General features: G+C 36.9%; 1 protein-coding gene across 4 annotated transcripts in view; it reads left to right on the top strand.

Moving 5' to 3' along the window:
- RPS6KC1 (ribosomal protein S6 kinase C1) overlaps positions 1–23,137 on the top strand; it is a 243,181-nt gene that overhangs the window by 91,208 nt on the left and 128,836 nt on the right. For 2 of the 4 annotated variants that reach the window (XM_024133751.2, XM_055084078.1), the window contains exon 6: positions 12,298–12,660. The exons of the other annotated variants lie outside the window; for them this stretch is intronic. In XM_024133751.2, the coding sequence (XP_023989519.1) occupies positions 12,298–12,660 (363 nt within the window). The remainder of the gene's footprint in view (positions 1–12,297; positions 12,661–23,137) is intronic. 4 annotated transcript variants of the gene reach the window in all.

The raw sequence follows: 23,137 nt of genomic DNA, 5'->3' as shown, positions 1-23,137 counted from the left end.
GAGAGGCCACAACAGTGAGAGGCCCGCGTACCGCAAAAAAAAAAAAAGTTTAGTCATGTACCAGAAAGAATAAATCTAAGGCAGTTTTAGTGTTTTTGATATATTTTATAATAACATGAGTCTAAACCAAAGCAATTTTTGTACTTTTAATCACTTTAATTCAAGAATGCTTAATCTCTTGTTTTATTCCTCTATTAAGCCATCTTTGAATTTTTATGAAGATTTAAAATACATATTTTGGTCTTTGAATTTCCTTAGCTAGTTTTCTTCCAGAAAAATATTTTGGAATTAAAAAAGAGAGAGACCTGGGGACAGGGTGGGGAGAGTCTTTAAAAATAGGTAATTAGATTTGTTTGAGGTGGCTTAGGTTTGGTTTATATAAAAGAAAAATCATAGACTAGATAATATTTCTTGATCTCTTTCATGAGTAAGAATTTATGGTAGAGGAGAATGGTGTATGACTGTAACATGGGAGGTAACCATGATCTCATTGTAGTGATGTTTTTGTGGGGATGTGTACTGATGTCATACAGTGACAGACACATTGACATAGATCTATTGCAGTAATTGCCATCATGTTTTGGTAGGAACAACAAGTTCCCATCCATTGTGTGGGCTGATGCACTTAAAATTTATTTTTCTTTTGGTGGTACCACATTGAGAAGTGATTAGCTTTTCTTATTTTTCATGATGGCTCGCATTGACTTAAAAGCACAGTCCATTAACTTACACCTACTGTTCTGTGAAATGTATGGGGGACCTTAGGCCCGGGGGTCTCCCTTGGGTCCTCAATATCTTTGACTCCATCCTGAATCAGCTAAGGTCATAGAAAAACATTGTTGATAGTAATTTTATTTTATAGTCCATCAGGTTTATTGGGAAAAAAAAATCTATTCTCCATGACCTATTTTGATCTGAGATCCTTGCTAGGCTTTGGAAAAATCTAATCACTGCTTGAGATCCTAAGGTGACTCTGTTTCTAGAACTAGTTTCCTTGGAGGGTGACTTTTCTGGGATAACCTGATCTGGGTGTTGCCTCAGAGATACACTCCTACTCCTGAGAAAGAGGGAGAGGGGATTTTCTGCCTGTAAATGTGCTGATTTGGTGATGTCCAAGAGAGGACAAGTAGGAGTGTTAGAAAGATTTGTGGGAGATATTCAGTGAGGAGTACAGTTCTTGAAAATTACAGAATGTTTCTTTTCTCTCTTTGTTTTTTTTTTTTTTTTTTTTTTTTGCGGTATGTGGGCCTCTCACTGTTGTGGCCTCTCCCGTTGTGGAGCACAGGCTCCGGACGCGCAGGCCCAGCGGCCATGGCTCACGGGCCATGCCGCTCTGCGGCACGTGGGATCTTCCCGGACCGGGGCACGAACCCGCGTCCCCTGCATCGGCAGGCGGACTCTCAACCACTGCGCCACCAGGGAAGCCCTCTCTTTGTTTTTTGATACAGAAATTGAATGGTATTTGATTTGGGGATGGTTATATTCTTTGATATCCTTGATAAGTCTTTATTACCTAGGTAGGAGTCAACCATGGTGACAGAAGGGTGTCCCACAAGCTTATTTGAGTATAAGGTAATCAGGGATGGGAGTGGTGCAGAGGTCTTTTGCCTTAGTTTAGGAGAGAAGAGGAGGAGCATTATTATTAGGATGACTTTCCTTGGGATGGTGTTGTAAAATGTGGAAGCTGTTCGGAATAAAAAGGTATTGATATTAAAGGAGATATAACCTAAGGTAGATTATAGCTCTAACTTTATAAGCTAGGGTGAGCTTATAATTTATTGTCCAAACTGAGACACTTCTGAGAATTAAAGAAGATGCTACTGTACTTACTGTACACCAAGACAACAAGCTGGGCAAACTGGGTGAATGGGCCACCTTACCTACAGCAGAGGTAGAGTATATTTGTTTCAGGGTTTATCTTTGACGTTTCAGAAAGATAAGTTTTCCTTGGAAGCAGTTATCATTTAGGAATATGCTTTTATGAGGGAAATTGGGGGCAACATTTCTGTTAAAAACACAGAAAAAGACTTAATGGCACCTAAAAGTAATACTGAAATTTTATCCTTTCAGTGCATAGTTTAGTTTTCTAACTATATTACCATCTCTAAAACACACTGTGATCCTTGAAAAATGAAAAACATGGAGCTGGAAATGCTGTTAATGTTTATGTTTTTTATCCCCTCCCTTTAAAAGCCTCTATGCCTGGCTAATTAATCCTGCTGAAAGATACCTGTTGACAAATACAGCTTGGAGTGTCAGATAACTTGCAAATTCATTGTTATTTGAGAGGAAATATGACTTTTAAATATCATGAGATTGTCTGGCATACTAGCCAAGTGGAAGATTTACTTTCATACCAAAAGGTCTGCAAACCACAGAGACAAACAAGGGAGAGGGCCTCTAGTAGGAAAAGAGCGGGAAAGCTGGCAGCCAGCCACGCCCCACAGGTATGCAGTGAAATGGAAGGTTGTAGAGGGATTGTGGTGGCAAATGCTTGAGATTTGAATTCAGAGCCAAAATGTGAGGAGGTGATTTACTCCGTAACAGCTCTTCTGAGTGTAGTATTTTAAATGGTGTTTTGAAGGTGGATTCATTTTTCATACTTGTGATTTAGTTTGCCAGTGGAATGGGCCAGAAGGGCAAATCTTTATATAGTCTGCTGTGCCAATGTCCTTCAGTTAGAGTTAGAGTGACAGAGAACATATGTAGAGGCTAAGTGATCATCATTTTTATTAGTACCATAAAATGCAATCAACAGGTCTTACTTAATTTACCTTGAAAGAAAGTTTTCTAAGGAAAACGTAAAGAGTTGTGGGCTTCCCTGGTGGTGCAGTGGTTGAGAGTCCGCCTGCCAATGCAGGGGACACGGGTTCGTGCCCCGGTCCGGGAGGGTCCCACATGCCACAGAGCAGCTGGGCCCGTGAGCCATGGGTGCTGAGCCTGCGCGTCCGGAGCAAAAAAAAAAAAAAAAAAAAGAATTGGGTTAGTGGATTTAAAAAAAATTTCATTATTTTATAGTATAGTATGATAGAGGAAACCTCTTTAAGTTTTCATAAAACCAATAATTTGGTGATTAACTGCTAAATGTATTTTATCTAATATGAAATTGAAAATTATAAAATTATTCAGTAGGTTTTTAGATAAAACATTAATGTTTTATGTTTTTAATATGAAATGCTGGTTGCTCTTTATCTCCTTTGTTCAGTGAAATTAAACTATATTTTCTCAAAGATGAAAGAAGATTTAATTGATTGTTAACATCTTATTTCCTTTTTAAAATTACATCTTTTTGTTGAATTAAACTTAGCTATAAAGTTACTGTGACATTAGTGGAAACCTGGCCAAAATGGTGCATGGGAATTGAGCTTCTTGATATGTATCTCTCATCTGTTGGCCTGTTGGAAGGATGTAGGTTTCTTTACTGCCATGTTGGCCTTGGTATTGGAGCCTTTGATGTTGGTATAAGCTCATCTGGTAAACTGTGTCATTTCCTCTTCCTAGTACATTACTTGACTTCTTTTGCAGTTTTGCGAGGGACATTTTCCAGGTGTATGAGCGAATAAGAGAAAATAATTAGGTGATCATAACCACAAATACAAATGGAGAGATCTGCTTTTTATATGTAGCATATCTTTAAGAATAAATATTCTTAAATGTCTCCTGGAGTAGTCAAATTTACCTTTTTTTTTCTTTTTACCTGTAAGTTGTAGAGTAAGAGCTCCCTAAGTGCTCATTGTAACAATTGTAGACACAAAAAAGGATCTGTTAAGCGGTCTTGAATTAACTATCTTTAGAGTAAATGAGATGTACATTTTGAGAATTGCATCTATTGCTAGTCTATGTAAGGGACCTCTTAAAATCACTTTCAGTTCAAGATTTGTGTATTTATTTGGTGGCAGGGTAATAATTCTTTCTATTATGTAGGTAAGCACAAAGATGACAAAATATAGAAAGCCTAATTAAAAGTAATTTAAACTTAAAGTAGAATTTAGTGCAAATGTCCGCTAGGTGGCACCATGAGAACTGTAAATCTTGTTACTGGGCTAATTCTAGGCCCTCCTGTATTACTTTCCAGTGTGCTTATTCAGTTTGAAGTTCCTTTTTCTCTTAAGTGCTTATTTACTTAACTCTTATTCACTGTCCATTATTAGTTGAATTTCCTTTGGTGGAGAAGTTTAAAATAAATAGAAAAAGAATAAGTTATTATTCTCAAGATAAGCACAAATGAGAATGTGTCATTGTGGTTATGTGTGCATGTAAAACAAATGACACAAATTGTAAGTATTGACCCTTAACAACTCTAGGGCTATTGAGGATAACGTTGGATATTAAGAGTTTAGCAGTCGGGTGGGGCAAATAAAAAATTCATGATATTAATATGTTGTGGGAATGGGTTTTAGAATAGAAGGAACATTGGGAATGATATAGGTAAATCTCTTACCTTACAATTAAAAATTGGAATTTCAGAGAAATTAAGCCATGTGCCTAAGGCAGTCACAGCACTCCAGATATTTAATAGCAATCACAGAACTCTATTTTGAAATGAGATTTAATTTTATGTAGGGGAAGGCAGTGAGAATACATATTTGGTATAGGAAGCTCAGTGTGAGTTACTTATGTGCTGGTAACAGGTTTGATTTGCAGAATAGATTATGGAGAGTAGCAGCAAAAAAAGTTCATTAGGTAGAAATGGAAGTGAACTCATAGATCTTTGTTGTTCATGATAAGGTAACAGTAGGGTTACAACAGTAAGGTAACAAGGTTGTAATTGATTTATTGTTTTATGAGTTTACTCCTTTTTTTAAGCAAATATGCAGTAGATATTCTGATGTTCTTTTTATAAAATTTCAATGGTGAAGCAAAGGCATGTATCGAGGACATTATAAAAATGTGAAACGTCAAAGGAATGGTTCTTTTTAGTAACAATAGCTATTATTGAATGATGAGTTGGTAATCAAGTACAGACTGTTTTTTTTTAGTTTCTGCTGTATAACAAAGTGAATCAGCTATACATATACATATATCCCCATATCCCCTCCCTCTTGCGTCTCCCTCCCACCCTCCCTATCCCACCACTCTAGGTGGTCACAAAGCACCGAGCTGATCTCCCTGTGCTATGCGGCTGCTTTCCACTAGCTATCTGTTTTACATTTGGTAGTGTGTATATGTCCATGCCACTCTCTCACTTCATCCCAGCTTACCCTTCCCCCTCCCCATGTCCTCAAGTCCATTCTCTACGTCTGCATCTTTATTCAAGTACAGGAATCTTGACTAACATCAACTTTTAGGTTTAGGTATTCACTTAATATCATATTTATAAGGGCTCATTTCTTAATGGAGATTGATATGTATGTCTTCTACCTCAGGGTGACCTTTGTTCTGCTCGCTAGAAATCTTGCTTTGTGTGTGAAACTTGAGTCATTGCTACTAGGAAAAGTAGAAATTCCCTTTCATTGACTATGGCAATATTTGAACCTCAGGGCTCAGTGAAAGCTATCAGCTAATAATAATGAGGCCATGTATTTTATATATAGTTGGCCATGAGAGACCACCTGTTGTTCTAAAGGAAACTGATCTCTTTTTTGCAGATGGTCTTCAAATACAGATTTCTGATAGCTTATAGTATAAAGATTTATTCTATGGCAACTCAACCTTTTCCCCTGGTGCCTGTCTTTCAGAGACGGTGTCCTAGACAGATTACACTACACTGCCCTACTCTGAGCAGTTCAAAGCACAGAAGGTGAGGGTAGGTAGGTGAACTGTTGTAGCTGCTTTTTAACCAGTCGCCTGGGGCCCTCTAATAGCCCTGAGACTTGAATCTCTGTGATATGAGCCTGGAGGCAGAACGCTTTCATAGAACCTTTGACTCCCCTCCACCCCCCACCCTTTCCAAAAAAGGCTTAGGTTTTTGACTTGATGGTGTTGGTAAAGGATGCACCTTTTACTCTCATGATGGCCCAGAGGGCCCCTTTAAACATGGATTGACTTCAAGTTGGTTTAACTTTTGACAAATAGTCTCTGTATTGTCAGTTGTTGCCCTGCCTTATCCACAGTGTTCTTCCTACTCACCTTAACTGAGAACCTCTTTCTTGCTTGCAGCTCTCTTTATCTTACTTGTTAACTTTCTGGGTTTCAGGGAGCTAGTGTCCATTTCATGTGATATTTATATGTGTAGCTTTGTAAAAAACAGATTAAATGACAGGACTGTGTGATTTCAAGGAGTTGAGCGAGCACTGCATTAAGTAGATTTATTAAGGATATAAGATGAATAAACTAGGTACTGAGTATTTGCATACCTCTATCTATATTTTTATATTCATTGCTGAGGTGGTAGATGGGGAGTGTTCTTCTTGAGTTGGTTGGGGAATTCCCTTCATTGAGAAGAAGGGAAGGTAGAAATTGCTTCAATATGGAAGAGAAACATATCAGATAATACTAGAGTAGTTGCAGTGTATGGTTGAGGAAATATGATAGGGTTAGGTTTTTCAGGTAAAATAAGCAAGGAAGAAGTGTCAGGGGTTAGTCTGCTTTATACAGATCTGTCTTTATAATCATGTCTGTCTTCTCTCTTAAGTTAGATGTTTCTTGGCACTGGCTGCTGGCCATGATTCACACAGGCCTACATTTTATAAATTATGTCTGTATGACATATCTTTATTTACAAACAAATTCCCAGTTTTAGCTCTTGCTATATCTTCTTTGATATCCTTCACAAACAGAGCGTTAAGGACTTGTCATACATATACAGCAAATATGATAAGAGTCACCTGCAGTCCCAGCATACAGAGAAAAGTACTGTTAATGTTTAGTGTGCCTTCCTAGACTTTTTTTCTGTGTTTGTGGTTTTAAACTAGAATTATAGTATATATATACTGCTTTGCAGTTTGTTGTTTTTGATTAATAGAGCATGAATACTTTAGCATTAAGTATTCTTCTATAACATAATTTTTTTTTTTTTTTGCGGTACGCGGGCCTCTCACTGTTGTGGCCTCTCCTGTTGTGGAGCACAGGCTCCGGACGCACAGGCTCAGTGGCCATAGCTCATGGGCCTAGCCGCTCCACGGCATGTGGGATCTTCCCGGACTGGGGCACGAACCCGTGTCCCCTGCATCGGCAGGCGGACTCTCAACCACTGCGCCACCAGGGAAGCCCTATAACATAATTTTCAATAACTGTGTAATATTTTATCATAAGGATGTGCCATAATCTCCTATCATTAGGAATTTGTTATTTCCAGTTGCACTAATTTTTGTGATGGATATTCTTATGTATGGATCTTTTTTTCACGTCTCTGTTTATTTCTGGTATAAATTGCTGCATTTCTGGGCCAGAGATACCAGCATGTTTTGCATCTGGTATGCATTGGCAAATTGTCCTCCAAAAAGGTTAAACCAGAACAAGTCTTTTTGTTTCCTTTTGCTTCTCCTGTTTAGGCTAAAAAATTTCCTCTTCCTAATCTGCTAGTTTTTATGTTTGCTTATTTTGAAACATTCCTCCTTTATAGGTGGATGGCCCTAGAGTCTGTCATACAGAGTGAAGTAAGTCAGAAAGAGAAAAACAAATACTGTATGCTAACGCACATATATGGAATCTAAAAAAAAAAATATGGTGCTGATGAACCTAGTGGCAGGGTAGGAATAAAGATGTAGACATAGAGAATGGACTTGAGGACATGGGGTGGGGAGGGGGAAGCTGGGGTGAAGTGACAGTAGCAGTGACATATATACACTACCAAATGTAAAATAGATAGCTAGTGGGAAGCTGCTGCATAGCACAGGGAGATTAACTCGGTGCTTTGTGACCACCGAGAGGGGTGGGATAGGGCGGGTGGGAGGGAGGCTCAAGAGGGAGGGGATATGGGGACATATGTATGCATATGGCTGATTCACTTTGTTGTACAACAGAAACTAGCACAGCATTGTGAAGCAATTATACTCCAATAAAGATCTATTAAAAAAAAAAGAAACACTCATTTAGAATTAGGTAGAATTTGAAAAGGAAACAATTTGTATAGAATATTTATTTATTACTTTATTTTACTATCTGACTTTCTCCCTAGGTGTTTTGATGGTCTTATTTTTCTGATCTAATTTCATTTAATCATAATTTCCTTTGCTAATAAAATAAGGTTGGAAAAGTAAGAGGAAATATGACTATGTGACTAGATGTTTATGGTCAAAAGCCAAGAAACTGAATACACATAACTTTACCCTCTTACCCTTTGGTATTATTGTTCTTGTTAGAAAGGAAAATCAGGCAAAGCATGAAACAGTACAATGTGATAGATGATGTGGAGGTTATAGTGACAAGACATCAGAGAGCAGACAAAAGATCTATAACATTTCCTTTGTTTTGTGATTAGCTGTATAAACAACACTTTTTTTCTTTGTCTGTTTATTAATTTCAATGGACCAGGTTACATAATGATAACTATTTAAGGAAATAAATTTGTATGGAATATATAAAATATTTAAAAATTATTTTAAAAAATCTCTTGTAAAGTTTATATATTGCTAAATAATTTTGTAGATTGCTATAAAGAGATTTTGATTTTAAGTGCTATCTGTACAGTTGAAATGTCAGAGAATTGAAAAGATTTCCACTAGGTCCAGTGAATTTCATCTGATGTTGTAGATTTAATGAAATCTGTTGCTTTTAGGGAACAAAATTAGTACTTTATGAGCATTCTAAGGATTTAAAAAAAAACCCCAAATCCCTGAAAACAGGATATATTGACAGAGTGCCAAAGTAGTGTCTAAAGCTGATTTGAAATTTGAGCTTAGTTGCCAGTAAATGTTTTTACCCTAACTTACTTTATTCCGTATGAAGTAAGCAATTTGAGTCTGTAATAGGGGTTGACAAACTGTGGCCCATGGGCCAAGTCTGGCCTGCCACCTGTTTTTATATGATATACAAGCTAAAAATGGTTTTTACATTTTTAAATGGTTGACAGAATTCAAAAGAATATTATTTTGTGGCATGTGAAAATTATATGGAATTCAAATTTCAACATCCATTTAAGAAGTTTTATTGAACACAGGCACACTTTTCACGTAGGCATCGTCTGTGGCTGCTTTTATGCTACAACAGCGGTGTTGATTAGTTGTGACTGAGGTCATATGGCGCACAAAGCCTAAAATAGTCACCCTGTGGCCCTCAGAAAAAAAGTTTGCTGATCCCTGATCTAGAATTGTACACGCAAATCCACCTTTAATTTTGACTTAGTATATGATCCTGGGGAGATCATTTTCTTCTTAATATATTTTCCTTTATGAGAAACTTGGCAGTCAGTATTCAGTGGAGATGCAGATCTCATAGTTGTTCCCAGACCTAAGTTTTGCCTAACCCTATTGTCAATCTTATTTAATGATATAAATCAGTGGCTCTCAAAGTATGGTCTTCAGACCCCTGGGTATTCCTGAGACGTTTTTCAGGGGATGCCCAAGGCAGAAACTATTTTCATAATAATCTAGGAAATTATTTGCTGTTTCCACTCTGCTGACATTTGATGATCCAAAAGCAATGGTGGATAAAACTGATGTACTTGAGCATGAATCAAGACAGTGATGTGAGACTGTAACAGTAATTGTTGCACATACTTGCAGTAATACCAATGGTAGCTTCACCTAGGAATAAAGCCTTGATAAAGCAGTAAAAACTGTTAATTTTATTAAATCTCAACCCTTGGGTACATGTCTTCTTGTTAGTCTGTGTGATGACATGGAAGTGTACATAAAGCACTTTGCGTACTGAACTACCGTGGTTGCCTTAAGAAAAAGCACTTGTGCAATTGTTTGAGCCATAAACTAGCTACTTTTTCCCTGGCACCCCATTTTTGTTTGAAAGAATGATTGACATACAAACTATCATTATTCAGACTTGGGTATTTAGCAAATTTTTTTTTGAAAATGAATGAAGTGAGCTGACACTTCAAGGAAAACAGCTAACAGTATTTGTTGCCAAATACTGATAAAATTCTAGTTTTCAGTCCCAGATTAGAATTTTGGAGAACCTGTGTCAGCCACTTTAAGCCTGACAGTTTCCAAAACTTAAAGAATTTTCTGATGATGTTGGTGGTGGTAAGTAGCAAATATGATTTTCTTGGAGATATTGTAATAATGAAATTTGTCACCATTTGGAGGATCTGTGTAACTCAGGGAACTAATATTTTCAAAATGACCAGGGTGTGATGTTACAAACTCATGCATGATAAAAGATCCATTCAGTGTGTAAGACAGACCCATGGATTTGAATGTAACAGAAACAGAAATTACATTGATAGAAATTTATATTCCACATGTAAACTAACCTTTAAGAAACTACTATTTGCTAAGTTTTCTGGTAGTATCAAAAAAACAATAGCCACAATTATATGAAAAGGCTATTAAAATATTCACCCCATTTTCAGTTACTTACTCATATGACATTTTCTTCAAATTTTCCAACCAGAAAAACATCTGACAACAGACTGAGTGCAGAATTAGTCATGAGACTCCAGCCATCTTCTGTTAACAAGATTTGCAAAAATGTAACACAGTGGCACTTCTTAGTTATTTTTATAAAAATTATGTTGAGGGCTTCCCTGGTGGCGCAGTGGTTGAGAGTCCGCCTGCCGAGGCGGGGGACACGGGTTCGTGCCCCGGTCCGGGAGGATCCCGCATGCCGCGGAGTGGCTGTGCCCGTGGGCCATGGCCGCTGGGCTTGGTGCAACTAGAGAAAGCCAGTGTGCAGCAACGAAGACCCAACACAGCCAAAAATAAATTAAAAAAAACAAACAAACTTGAAATGATAAAAAGGTCCTGTAACAGGAGAATGAATGAAAAAAAAAAAGGAAAAAACAGTATGTTAACATGTAATGGGCTTTAGTGTTTTAAAAAAATTCAGTCTGTTTTTAAAATATCAAGATTGGTAAATATTTACAGTTACAATCCATATAACCAAAAGCTCTTTGAGGTCCTTAATCATTTTTAAGAATGTAAAGGGAGGTCCTAAGACCAGAAAGTTTAATAACTGTTGTTGTATTTCAAATTCACTTACCATGAAGTCAGTTATATGAAATGGAAGAAGTAATTTTCATTGCTTAAATGTTTCAGTAGCACCCATTATTCATTTTATGTCAGAAAACTAAGATGCAAATACAGACCAAAGATTCCTCCAGAAGCTTGTGGAAGAGGCTGAAACGTAAATTTCAAAATACTTCGGTTAAAAAAAACCGTAAGTGGCATACATTTTTCCAGATAAGGATGGTTATTTAAAAGCACACCTCTGGGCTTCCCTGGTGGCGCAGTGGTTGAGAATCTGCCTGCCAGTGCAGAGGACACGGGTTCGAGATTATTATGTAATTGCTATAATAGTTATAATTTAATGATAGCCTGTTATATCCATTAACTCTTTTCCTCATTTAAAGCCCTGTATGATAAGTTATATTATTAAGTAACTTGCTGTTGGTCACACAGTAAGTTTTAAAGAGCGGGGATTCAGGCACTTCTTTTTTGTCTTACTCTAAAACTCTTACTCTTCCTTTTATCATAATGCTGTTGTTCACAGCAGCTGTGTATACAAGCATCAGCCTTCTATAAATAGTTTACGAGATCTTGTGGTAAGGGCTTTTTTTGACAACAAGGCTAGATAAAGACTTGTCTCAGGTTTAGTTTGATGATTAAGGCAAGGAGACTGTCTTCTAGACCTGTAGGGAGACAACGCAAAAATGAATGAACTAAGAAAGAGAAAAACAAATATCGTACAGTAACACATATATTTGGAATCTAAAACAAAAAATGGTTCTGATGAACCTAGGGGCAGGACAGGAATAAAGACGTGGGTGTAGAGAATGGACTTGAGGACACGGGGAGGGGGAAGGGTAAGATGGGATGAAGTGAGAGAGTTGCATTGACTATACTACCAAATGTAAAATAGAGAGCTAGTGGGAAGCAGCCCCAAATAGCACAGGGAGATCAGCTCGGTGCTTTGTGACCACCTAGAGGGGTGGGATAGAGAAGGTGGGAGGAAGACGCAAGAGGGAGGGGATATGGGGATATATGTATATGTATAGCTGATTCACTTTGTTATACAGCAGAAACTAACACAACATTGTAGAGCAATTATATTCCAATAAAGATATTAAAAAAAATGAATGAACTAAGCTGAAACAAATTGCTAGACACTGACTTCCATCAGTAAATTACACCCTTCCCGATTGACATGGGTAGTATGAAAAAATGAATAGTCAGTATGATTTGTATTCTTTTGGCTGATTCTCAGTTTAATATCTGTTTACTATTGTGATCATATTTCTAGGCTTCTCCAGTGACAGTGATCTAATATCTCTTACTGTTGATGTGGATTCTCTTGCTGAGTTGGATGATGGAATGGCTTCCAATCAAAATTCTCCCATTAGAACTTTTGGTCTCAGTCTTTCTTCGGATTCTTCAGCACTAGGGGCTGTTGCTTCTGACAGTGAACAGAGTAAAACAGAAGAAGAACGGGAAAGTCGTGGCCTCTTTCCTGGTAGCTTAAAATCCAAGCTTGGCAAGAGAGATTATTTGGAGAAAGCAGGAGAATTAATAAAGCTGGCTTTAAAAAAGGAAGAAGAAGATGACTATGAAGCTGCTTCTGATTTTTATAGGAAGGGAGTTGATTTACTCCTAGAAGGTGTTCAAGGTACAATTTTATCTGTATTAATGTATTTTGGCATGTTCTTGTGTTGGTATCTGGGGAAGAAAAAGTATGTGATGTATAACTGTTGCTTGTGTATAATCCTATGTAAAAACAAGACTGAAAAGGAGAAATTACTGCAGATTAAATGACTTAAATATGGACATATACTTTTAGTTACATGAAATGGAGGACAGTATCAGAGATACTTAAGTTCTGCTTTGATCAATTAATCAACAAAAACAATTTAAAAAAAAAGAAGGCTCTAAGTCTTTTGTATGAATAATAATGTTTTTTTCTGACATGTTCACCAGCCTTCACCTATCTCAGGAGTATTCAGAGATTCTTTAGTACATCCACTCTCGGCCTGAAGAGACAAGATGAAATGAGCTTTTAAACTGAGAGTGTAAAGGGTTCTTGGATTTGCCTACTATTCTGTTTTTGTTAGTTGTGATAAATTCTCAGCTAGTTAATGTGGGTGATATGGGACATGTAGAGCTGAATGTTGCTGAATGTCTCTAAGTAGAACTTAGCGTTTTATTTACTTATTTTTTTAGCGTCAGTTTTTATCATTTGCCTTTTCTTTATGGAAGCAGATTGACGCATACTTCAATTCGTTACCTGACTTTCTGGACACAATAATCAAAGGTTGATAGGACCTTCTTCCAGTGGTTTTCTGTCCAGAAAATCATCATCGTCATTGTTGTTTTGTGGTCTTTGACTTGTTAGTACCATTTAGATTACCACAGTCTCCTGGATTACTAATATTTTTTACTACAGTACTCCCACCCTCACTATGCCTGGTGTCCTATAGTCTAGAAGACTTCTGTTTACCTTCCTAGAGTATAAACTTTCCATCTTCTAATGTAGTATAAAGATGAATACTTGGCTGTATAGAGTGGAAGAGGCAGTGTGTGTAGTAGTGTCCTAATTACTTCTTAACCAGGACTGTGATGAATTCTCTTGTTTTTAGCCTTCACACTCAACTTCCACAGCTACCAAAAACCACTAGTTCCTGAAATTTTGGACAGATTTAAAGTGCTGTGTAAGTCAAGCAGCTTCCTTGAGTTGCCTAAGTCAATAACCACTCATCCATCTACTTTTTAGCTTCTAAAATTTTGTTGCTGCTATTTTCTCTGTCTCTGTTCTTACAGGATTTTGCCTTAAAAATAATTCTTTTTTTACTGCCACATTAATGGAACTTCAGGAGGGAGCATCTCTTATGGTTTGATTGATATTTCATTTTGATATAAATTTTTGTTTTTCAAATAGTTTCATAGTCTTTTCCTTTTTTTTTTGTCTGCTAGCGGAGCATTTTGGTCTTAATGATCTACTGATTTTTCTTCTTTGTCTTAAATTTCATTTGGGGTTGGGAGTTTAAAATGGGGATGAGTTCCAAACAGTTGGCTCTGATATTTTGCCCTTTTCTTTCTATATAATTTTGTGCTAAAACACAAAATTGATATATATTGATATAAAACACATCAGTGTGATACTTTTCTGTCTAAAAGTTACTTGCATTTAACCTTAGAACACTTCATAATGTTACCACTTGATGGCACCAGAAAAATAAAAATCTTTGCTTCAAAATGAGAATTAGGGATGCATGTCAGCAAATAACAAAAAAAAGTACATAATTTAGTTAGTTACTTTGTGATTATGGTGGTGAATTATTTCTCCACTGGAACTTGATACCAAACCTACTAAACCTCTAGCTTAAGGAGTGTTACTATTTAAACATATTTGTCCTATTTAACTTACGATTGTCTCTCTGAAACCACAATCTCCAGTTCTGCCTGGATTAGTTTTTGTGGTTAATATGCCATCAAATCTAAAAAGTTATAATCAACTAATTGCTTGTAACCTTCTACTGTTTATTCGTAATTTGATCAATTTTATTCATACAAACTGTGGGAACCACAATCACAGAATTCTAATTTTAACCAAAATGTAAAATAACTTCTGTTTGAGGCCCATGGTTATGCATTTAACTACTTGTTAAATGTAATGTCAGGACAGTGCTTCTAGTCTGTGGGTTCTGTTTAAAAGTATACCAGTCACCAGACATGGACATTATTTTAAAAAAATGTTTTCTCCAGTTCTACTGAGATATAATTGACAGATGACATTGTATTAAAGGTGTACAACATAATGATTTGATATATGTATATATTGTGAAGTGATTACTGCAGTAAGTTTAGTTAACATATATTACCTCACATAGTTGTAAATTTTTTTTTCTGGTGATGAGAACTTTTAAGATCTATTCCGTTAGCAATTTTCAAATATACAATACAGTTGTTAAGTATAGTCACAATGTTGTATGTCACATCCCCTGGATTTATTAATCTTATAAATGGAAGTTTGTATTTTTTGATCACCTTCACCCCTTGCCTCTGGCAACCACCAGTCTGTTCTCTGTTTCTATGAGTTTGGTTCTTTTTAGATTCCACATATAAGTGAGATCATATGGTATTTGTCTTTCTCTGACTCACTTCACTTAGCATAGTACCCTGAAAAATTTCTTTGTTTTTTTATGGTTGAATAATATTCCATTGTATATATACACCACATTTTCTTTATCTATTAATCTGTTGATGGACACTTAGGTTGATTCATGTCTTGGCTATTGTAAATAATGCTGCAATGAACATGGAGGTGCAAATGTATCTTTGAGGTAGTGATTTTGTTTCCTTTGGATGTATACCTGGAAGTGGAATTGCTCAATCATGTGGTAGTTCTATTTTTAATTTTTTGAGGAACCTTCATATTGTTTTCCATAGTGGCTGCACCAATCTACATTCCCACCAACAGTGCACAAGAGTTCACTTTTCTCCATATCCTTGTTAACATTTATTTGTTGTCCTTTTGATGGTAACCATTCTGACAGGTGTGAGGTGATATCTCATTGTGGTTTTGATTTGGGTTTCCCTTATGATGAGTGATGTTAAGTACCTTTTCATATACCTTTTAAGCATTTGTATGTCTTCTTTGGGAAAATGTCTGTTCACTTCCTCTGACCTTTTTTTTTTTTTTTTTTTTTTTTTTTTTTTTGTGGTACGCGGGCCTCTCACTGTTGTGGCCTCTCCCGTTGCGGAGCACAGGCTCTGGACGCACAGGCTCAGCGGCCATGGCTCACGGGCCCAGCCGCTCCACGGCATGTGGGATTTTCCCGGACCGGGGCACGAACCCATGTCCCCTGCATCGGCAGGTGGATTCTCAACCACTGCGCCACTAGGGAAGCCCTCCTCTGACCATTTTTTAATCTGATTAATTTTTTTTCCTCTATTGAGTTGTGAGAATTTTGTGTGTATTTTGGATATTAACTTCTTATCAGATATATAATTTGCAAATATTTCTCCCATTTGGTAGATTACCTTTCCATTTTGTTGATGGTTTTCTTTGCTGTGCAGAAGAAGCTTTTTAGTTTGATGTAGTCCCACTTGTTTATTTTTGCTTTTGTTGTCTTTGCTTTTGGTTTCAAATCCACAAAATTATTGCCAAGACTGATGTCAAGGAGCTTACCCTCTATGTTTTCTTCTAGGAGTTCTATGGTCTCAAGTCTTACATTCAGGTCTGTAATCCATTTTGAGTTGATTTTTGTGTATGGTGTAAGATAGGAGTCCAGTTTTACTCCTTTGCAAGTGGATGCCCAGTTTTCCCAGCACCATTTATTGTGCCTATCCTTTCCCTATTGAATATTCTTGGCTCCTTTGTCAGAAATTAGTTAACTGTACATGCATGGGTTTATTTCTGAGCTCTCTATTCTGTTCCATTGATATTTGTGTCTTTTTAATATCAATACCATACTGTTTTTTTTTTAACATCTTCGTTGGAGTATAATTGCTTTATGATGGTGTGTTAGTTTCTGCTTTATAACAGAGTGAATCAGCTATACATATACATGTATCCCCATATCTCCTCCCTCTTGTGTCTCCCTCCCACCCTCCTTATCCCACCCCTCTAGGTGGTCACAAAGCACTGAGCTGATCTCCCTGTGCTATGTGGCTGCTTCCCACTAGCTATCTGTTTTACATTTGGTAGTATATATTAGTCCATGCCACTCTCTTACTTCGTCCCAGCTTACCCTTACCCCTCCCTGTGTCCTCAAGTCCATTCTCTACATCTGCGTCATTATTCCTGTCCTGCCCCTGGGTTCTTCAAAACCATTTTTTTTTACATTCATATATATGTGTTAGCATACAGTATTTGTTTTTCTCTTTCTGACTTCACTCTGTGTGACAGACTCTAGGTCCATCCACCTCACTACAAATAACTCAGTTTCATTTCTTTTTATGGCTGAGTAATATTCTGTTGTATATGTGTGCCACATCTTCTTTATCCATTCATCTGTCGATGGACACTTAGGTTGCTTCCATGTCCTGGCTGTTGTAAATAGAGCTGCAATGAACATTGTGGTACATGGCTCTTTTTTGAATTATGTAAGTTTCATTAGGTCCCATTTGTTTTTTTTTGTTTTTATTTGCATTTCTCTAGGAGATGGGTCCAACAGGATCCTGCTGTGATTTATGCCATAGAGTGTTCTGCCTATGTTTTCCTCTAAGAGTTTGATAGTGTCTGGCCTTACATTTAGGTCTTTCACCCATTTTGAGTTTATTTTTGTGTGTGGTGTTAGGGAGTGTTCTAATTTCATACTTTTACATGTAGCTGTCCAGTTTTCCCAGCACCACTTATTGAAGAGGCTGTCTTTTCTCCACTGTATATCCTTCCCTCCTTTATCAAAGATAAGGTGACCATATGTGTGTGGGTTTCTCTCTGGGCTTTCTATCCTGTTCCATTGATCTATATTTCTGTTTTTGTGCCAGTACCATACTGTTTTGATGACTGTAGCTTTGTAGTATAGTTTGAAGTCCGGGAGCCTGATTCCTCCAGCTCTGTTTTTCTTTCTCAAGATTGCTTTGGCTTACCATACTGTTTTGATTACTATAGCTTTGTAATATAGTTTGCAATTAAGATTAATCAAGATTGCTTTGCCTACTCAGGGTCTTTTGAGGTTCCATACAAATTTTAGAATTGTTTTTTCTACTTCTGTGAAAAATGCCATTGGAATTTTGATAGGGATTGCTTTCAATCAGTGGATCACTTTGAGTAGTATGGATATTTTAACAATATTAATTCTCCCAGTCCATGAGCATCTTTTGTTTTTCTCTTCAATTTCTTTCATCAGTTATTTGTAGGTTTTAGTGTACTGATCTTTCACCTTCCTGGTTGAATTTATTCCTAGGTATTTTATTCTTTTTTATACATTTATAAGTGGGATTGTTTTCTTAACTTCTCTTTCTAATAATTTGTTGTTAGTGTGTAGAAACACTGATTTTTGTATATTGATTTTGTATCCTGTACTTTTACTGAATTCGTTTATTAGTTTAACAGTTTTGGGGGGAGTCTTTGGGATTTTCTATATCTAATATCATGTCATCTGCAAAAAGAGAGAGTTTTACTTCTTCCCTTTGATTTGGATGCTTTTTTTTTTTTTTTTCCTTCCCTTTTTCTTGCGTAATTGCTCTGGGTAGGACTTCCAGTACTATGTTGAATAAAGTGCAAAAGTGGGCATCCTTGTCTTGTTCCTGATCTTAGAGGAGAATGTTTCAGCTTATCACTGTCGAGTGATGTTGAGTATAATGGAATTTATTCTTTAATTTGTGGGGAAATTGGGGGCTCCAGCTTGTGAGCTAACTTGACATTTAGGAGCAGAAGAGATGTTTCCTTGGAGAAACTGTTATTGAGACATCACTCTAACCAGTTATACCTATGAGTCATTTTGATTTAACTCTTGCTGTGAGAATTGTTACCTGTGACCTTAGATTGGATTGGCATGCTTTCTAATAAAGTAACTATTTCTGGATATCTGATAATCCAGAGAAATAATCTTTCAGAGCTAAGTAGAAGTGCTTTGTACAGGGGTTCTTAAGAGTTTGCCAATTTTGTTATTCTGCATACTAACTATTCATCCTAACTAAACTATTCATTGAAAGGAATTTATCTAGGTTGTTTGGAGATCTGATAAAGATGGCTTGATGTTTTTCTTACTTAATTCGTGTTTGCACAGCTGAGGTTAGATGCAAAACACAGTAGCAGCAGTTCTATTTGCCCATCCAGCAGAGAAGAAGCATACCCTGATAGTGGTAACTTTGAATTCTCCTTTTGAATCTGTCACTTATTTCCTCAGTCTAGAAATGGCTCTTGAAATTAAGGTGCCCTCTACTCTTCTAAGTCCAGAAGAGATTTTTATGGTTTTAAGTGGGAAAATCCAAAAGTCAAGATTGAAGGAATCAACTTGAATCTTTGAAGAGAATGTTTCAGTACATAACCTTTCATTTCTGTCTTATTTATGTATTTCTGCAAGTGGCTGATATGATTAATCTGTATTCTTAGTGTGGGCTTATTGGAATAATTGTGATAATGTAGAGTGGCAAATGGATGACATAAAGGTATTAACGAAATATTTAAATAACAATAATTTATTATTTAATACATGCTTGTCAGTGTACAAGGGGTTTTTCTTAACGTTATTTTTAATCCTCAGAGCAAACCTATAAGCTGAGCTATGGCTGGTCTTGCTGGGCTTTGTCTAAGGACACCAAAACTTAGAGGGTGCAGACATTTTATATAATGATTCTAGAAGCTTGGCACCTAGTTAGCAAGAATAATTATTTAAAACAGGGAGCTACCAGATGGCGAGCATTGTTAGTAACACCCATCTGTGGGCTACATTATGAATTACAGAGTTGATTTGAGAGCTGGTTTTGTTCAGTTTGTTCTAGGTGCCAACATTGCTGGTTTATTGTGTTTTGTAAGGTGGATACTGGAATCCCCATTTTACAGGTGGAGAAAACTAAGACTTATAAAAGTAAGCAATTTGCTCAGCAGCACAAACCAGTAAAAGTTTCAGCCAGGCTTTAAATCTAGGTCTGAGTTCAAATTTTGCCTTCTTTGCACTCTGCCATGCTACTTCTCACACATAATTAGATTAGCTTTTTAAAATGGAAACACAAGTCTTCTCCAGTTTCAAATATTTTTAAACTTTGCATATTTATTCTTTTTCCTTCTATCCATTTATTGCTTTGCTCAGTCAACCATCTATCATTCAGTTGACGATTCAACAAGCTTTTACTACTTGTATGTACCAGGTACTGTGATAGTGAATATACAGTGGTTTTTTATAAAAATATAAAATTGAACAGTGAGACCTCCTCTCCTCTCTGCCCATCCCTTCTTCTCCCTTCCCTTCCCCTCTCCATCCCTCCCCTCTCCTGTTTCTGTTTAAGTCTCCTGCATACATTATGAATATCACAATGAAAAGAGTTTCTGGATGTTGTTGGTATCTAATTCTTTTGTCAAACTTTTTGATATTTTTGACCTATGAGCCTACTTATGATGTTGCTACTTAGCTGAGAGATGCAAACCATCTTCTGCAATTTTCATCCTGGTAAATGGTATAATAAGCAGTACCAAATCATTGTTTATAGTTTACCCCATACCTGGGTCTATGTGTGCTAGGCTCTCAGGGATGTTCAGAAATATTTCAAAAGCTGACCTAGTGTGCTGTGGTACTATTGATATGTCATTCTGGGTCTCTTATTGGGTCTTGACTATTTTTCTTTCCCACAGTGAGGAATAGAATTCCTGGAGAAACCATAAACCTACATACACTTCTAGGTTTCCTTTGAGTCACTTTGATTAGCTCAGAATTGTAGGGTTGGTTCTAGAACATGTCCAGGCTCTATGAATGTGGCTAGTCTCTGTGCAGTCATAATGACATATACTCAAGTGCTTTAAAAAACAGTTTTGACCATTGATTTATTCCTTTGAATGAGAGTTACTCAAGTATCAGGAAGCTCAAAGGATAAACTTGTTTGCTTTAGAATGGATGGATATAGGAGAAAGGTAGTAAGTCTATGTTTGATGAAGAGAAGCAAGTCACATAATTTCTTATTGCTGAATTTCAGAAATGAAAACATGTAGCTTTAAGAATAAAATTTATTTGACTTGTTTATGGTGTTAACTCTGAAGACATTATGAAAATATTGTCTAGCCCACTTTTTCTTTAAGGGCTTGCCCAGTTCAGTACAAAGTATGATATAGTATAAGGCTAACAAGACCAAAAGCTGTATTTTTAATAAGCAATGGTGGTGTGATCATCCAGCCTTCTAATGCATTGACTCCTAGCTTTTTTGAATTATGTTTATGATCCCCTTTGAGAATTTTGTTCTTCTTTTTCAATATTGTTTCTACTATTGGGATCTCCTTACAACTCTATATAAATTTGAAAATCACCTTTAAAAAATTTGCGGTATAATTGACATACTTATTTTTAAAATTGATTTAAATTTTTTTTAGAAATCAGCTTTTCTATTTCTGCAAAAAAGGCTGTTGGAATTTTAGTAGGCATTGAATTAAATCTGTAAGTACATTTGGGGAGTATTACCATCTTAACAATATTGTCTTTCAATCTATCAACACAGATGTCTTATTTTTTACATCTTCTTTAATCTCTTTCAGCAGTGTTTTGTGTTTTTCAGTGTATGAATCTTTCGCCTCGGTTAAATCTGTTCCTTGGTATTTATTCTTTTGAATGCTATCATAAATGGAATTGTTTCATTAATTTTCTTTGCAGATTGTTTATTTCTGGTGAATTAAAACACAGTTGATTTTTGTGAGTATATCTTGTATCTGGCAACTTGCCCAATTCATTTATTAGCTCTAGTAGGTTTTTGTGGATTCCTTGGGATTTCTATATATAGGATTATTTTATCTGAATAGATGTAGTTTATTTATTCTTTTTCAATTTGGGTGCCTTTTATTACTTTTTCTTGCCTAATGCTCTGGCTAGAACTTCCAATACAGTGTTCAGAAGCATTGTGAAGGTAGGCATCCTTGTCTTGTAAAATTAATTAATTAATTAATTAATTAATTTTTGGCTGCGTTGGGTCTTCGTTGCTGCCCGCGGGCTTCCTGTAGTTGCGGCAAGCAGGGACTATTCTTCGTTGCAGTGCGTGGGCTTCTCATTGCAGTGGCTTCTCTCATTGCGGAACACAGGCTCTAGGCATGCGGGCTTCAGTAGTTGTGGCACGTGGGCTCAGTAGTTGTGGCTTATGGGCTCTAGAGCACAGGCTCAGTAGTTGTGTTGCATGGCTTAGTTGCTACGCGTCATGTGGGATCTTCCCGGACCAGGGCTCAAACCCATGTCCCCTGCATTGGCAGGCGGATTCTTAACCACTGTGCCACCAGGGACTTTCCAGCATCCTTGTCTTGTTCCAGATCTTAGGGGGAAAGCTTATAGTTTTTCACCATTGAATATGATATTAGTAATTGGTTTTTCATAGGTGTCCTTTATAATGTTGAAGAAGTTCCCTACTATTTCTAGTTTTCTGGATGGTTTTATCAAGAAAGAGAGTTAGATTCTGTTAAGCAGAATTACCACAAGTTTACAACACAAATTTATTACTTTGTGGTTCTGTAGGTTAGAAATCTGACGTGAATCTTACTGGGCTGAAATCAAAGTGTGGGCAGGACTGTATTCCCTTCCAGAGACTGTAGGGGAGAATGGGTTTCCTTGCCTTTTCTAGCTTCTAGAGGCCACCTGCATGTCTTCTTCCATTTTGAAAGCCAGCAATCTTGTATCTCTCTGATCATTTTTCCATAGTTACATCTCACTCTGATCCTTAGCAAGGACACGTTACGTGATTTTAAGAACCCATGTGGGCTTCCCTGGTGGTGCAGTGGTTGAGAGTCCGCCTGCCGATGCAGGGGACACGGGTTCGTGCCCCGGTCCGGGAAGATCCCACATGCCGCAGAGTGGCTAGGCCCATGAGCCATGGCCGCTGAGCCTGTGCGTCCGGAGCCTGTGCTCCGCAACAGGAGAGGCCACAACAGTGAGAGGCCCGCGTAACGCAAAAAAAAAAAAAAACAAAAAAAACAAAGCCCATGTGATTTGGTTGGGCCCACCCTGATAATCCAGGAAAATTGCCATGTCTCAAGATTCATAACCTTAATCACATTTGTAAAGTTGTTTTAGCCAAGTAAAGTAATATATTCACAGGTTCCTTGGTTAGGATACAGACATCTTAGGGGTCCATTAGTCTGCCTACGGCACTTGTGAATTACTAAGTAATATACTTCTTTGTATATTATAAGTATACTATTTAATATCCCAGCAATTGAGATTTTTCAGATTATCTTTTTGTTACCGATTTCTAACTTAATTCCATGGTGTCCAGTGGACTTTGTCTGAATGGTTTTAATATTTTGAAATTTGTTGAGGCTTTCTTTTTGGCCAAGCCATCCTATTTAATCATTTTTGCACAGGGCCTTGAAATGGGGATTCTTTTTTTTTAAAAAATTAATTAATTAATTATTTTTAACATCTTTATTGGAGTATAATTGCTTTACAATGGTGTGTTAGTTTCTGCTTTATAACAAAGTGAATTAGTTATACATATACATATGTTCCCATATCTCT

Source organism: Physeter macrocephalus, chromosome 4, assembly GCF_002837175.3.
Source record: "Physeter macrocephalus isolate SW-GA chromosome 4, ASM283717v5, whole genome shotgun sequence".
Taxonomy (NCBI): Eukaryota; Metazoa; Chordata; class Mammalia; order Artiodactyla; family Physeteridae; genus Physeter; species Physeter macrocephalus.
Note: the sequence above shows the minus strand (reverse complement) of the source record. Positions and strands in the feature narration are given on the sequence as shown.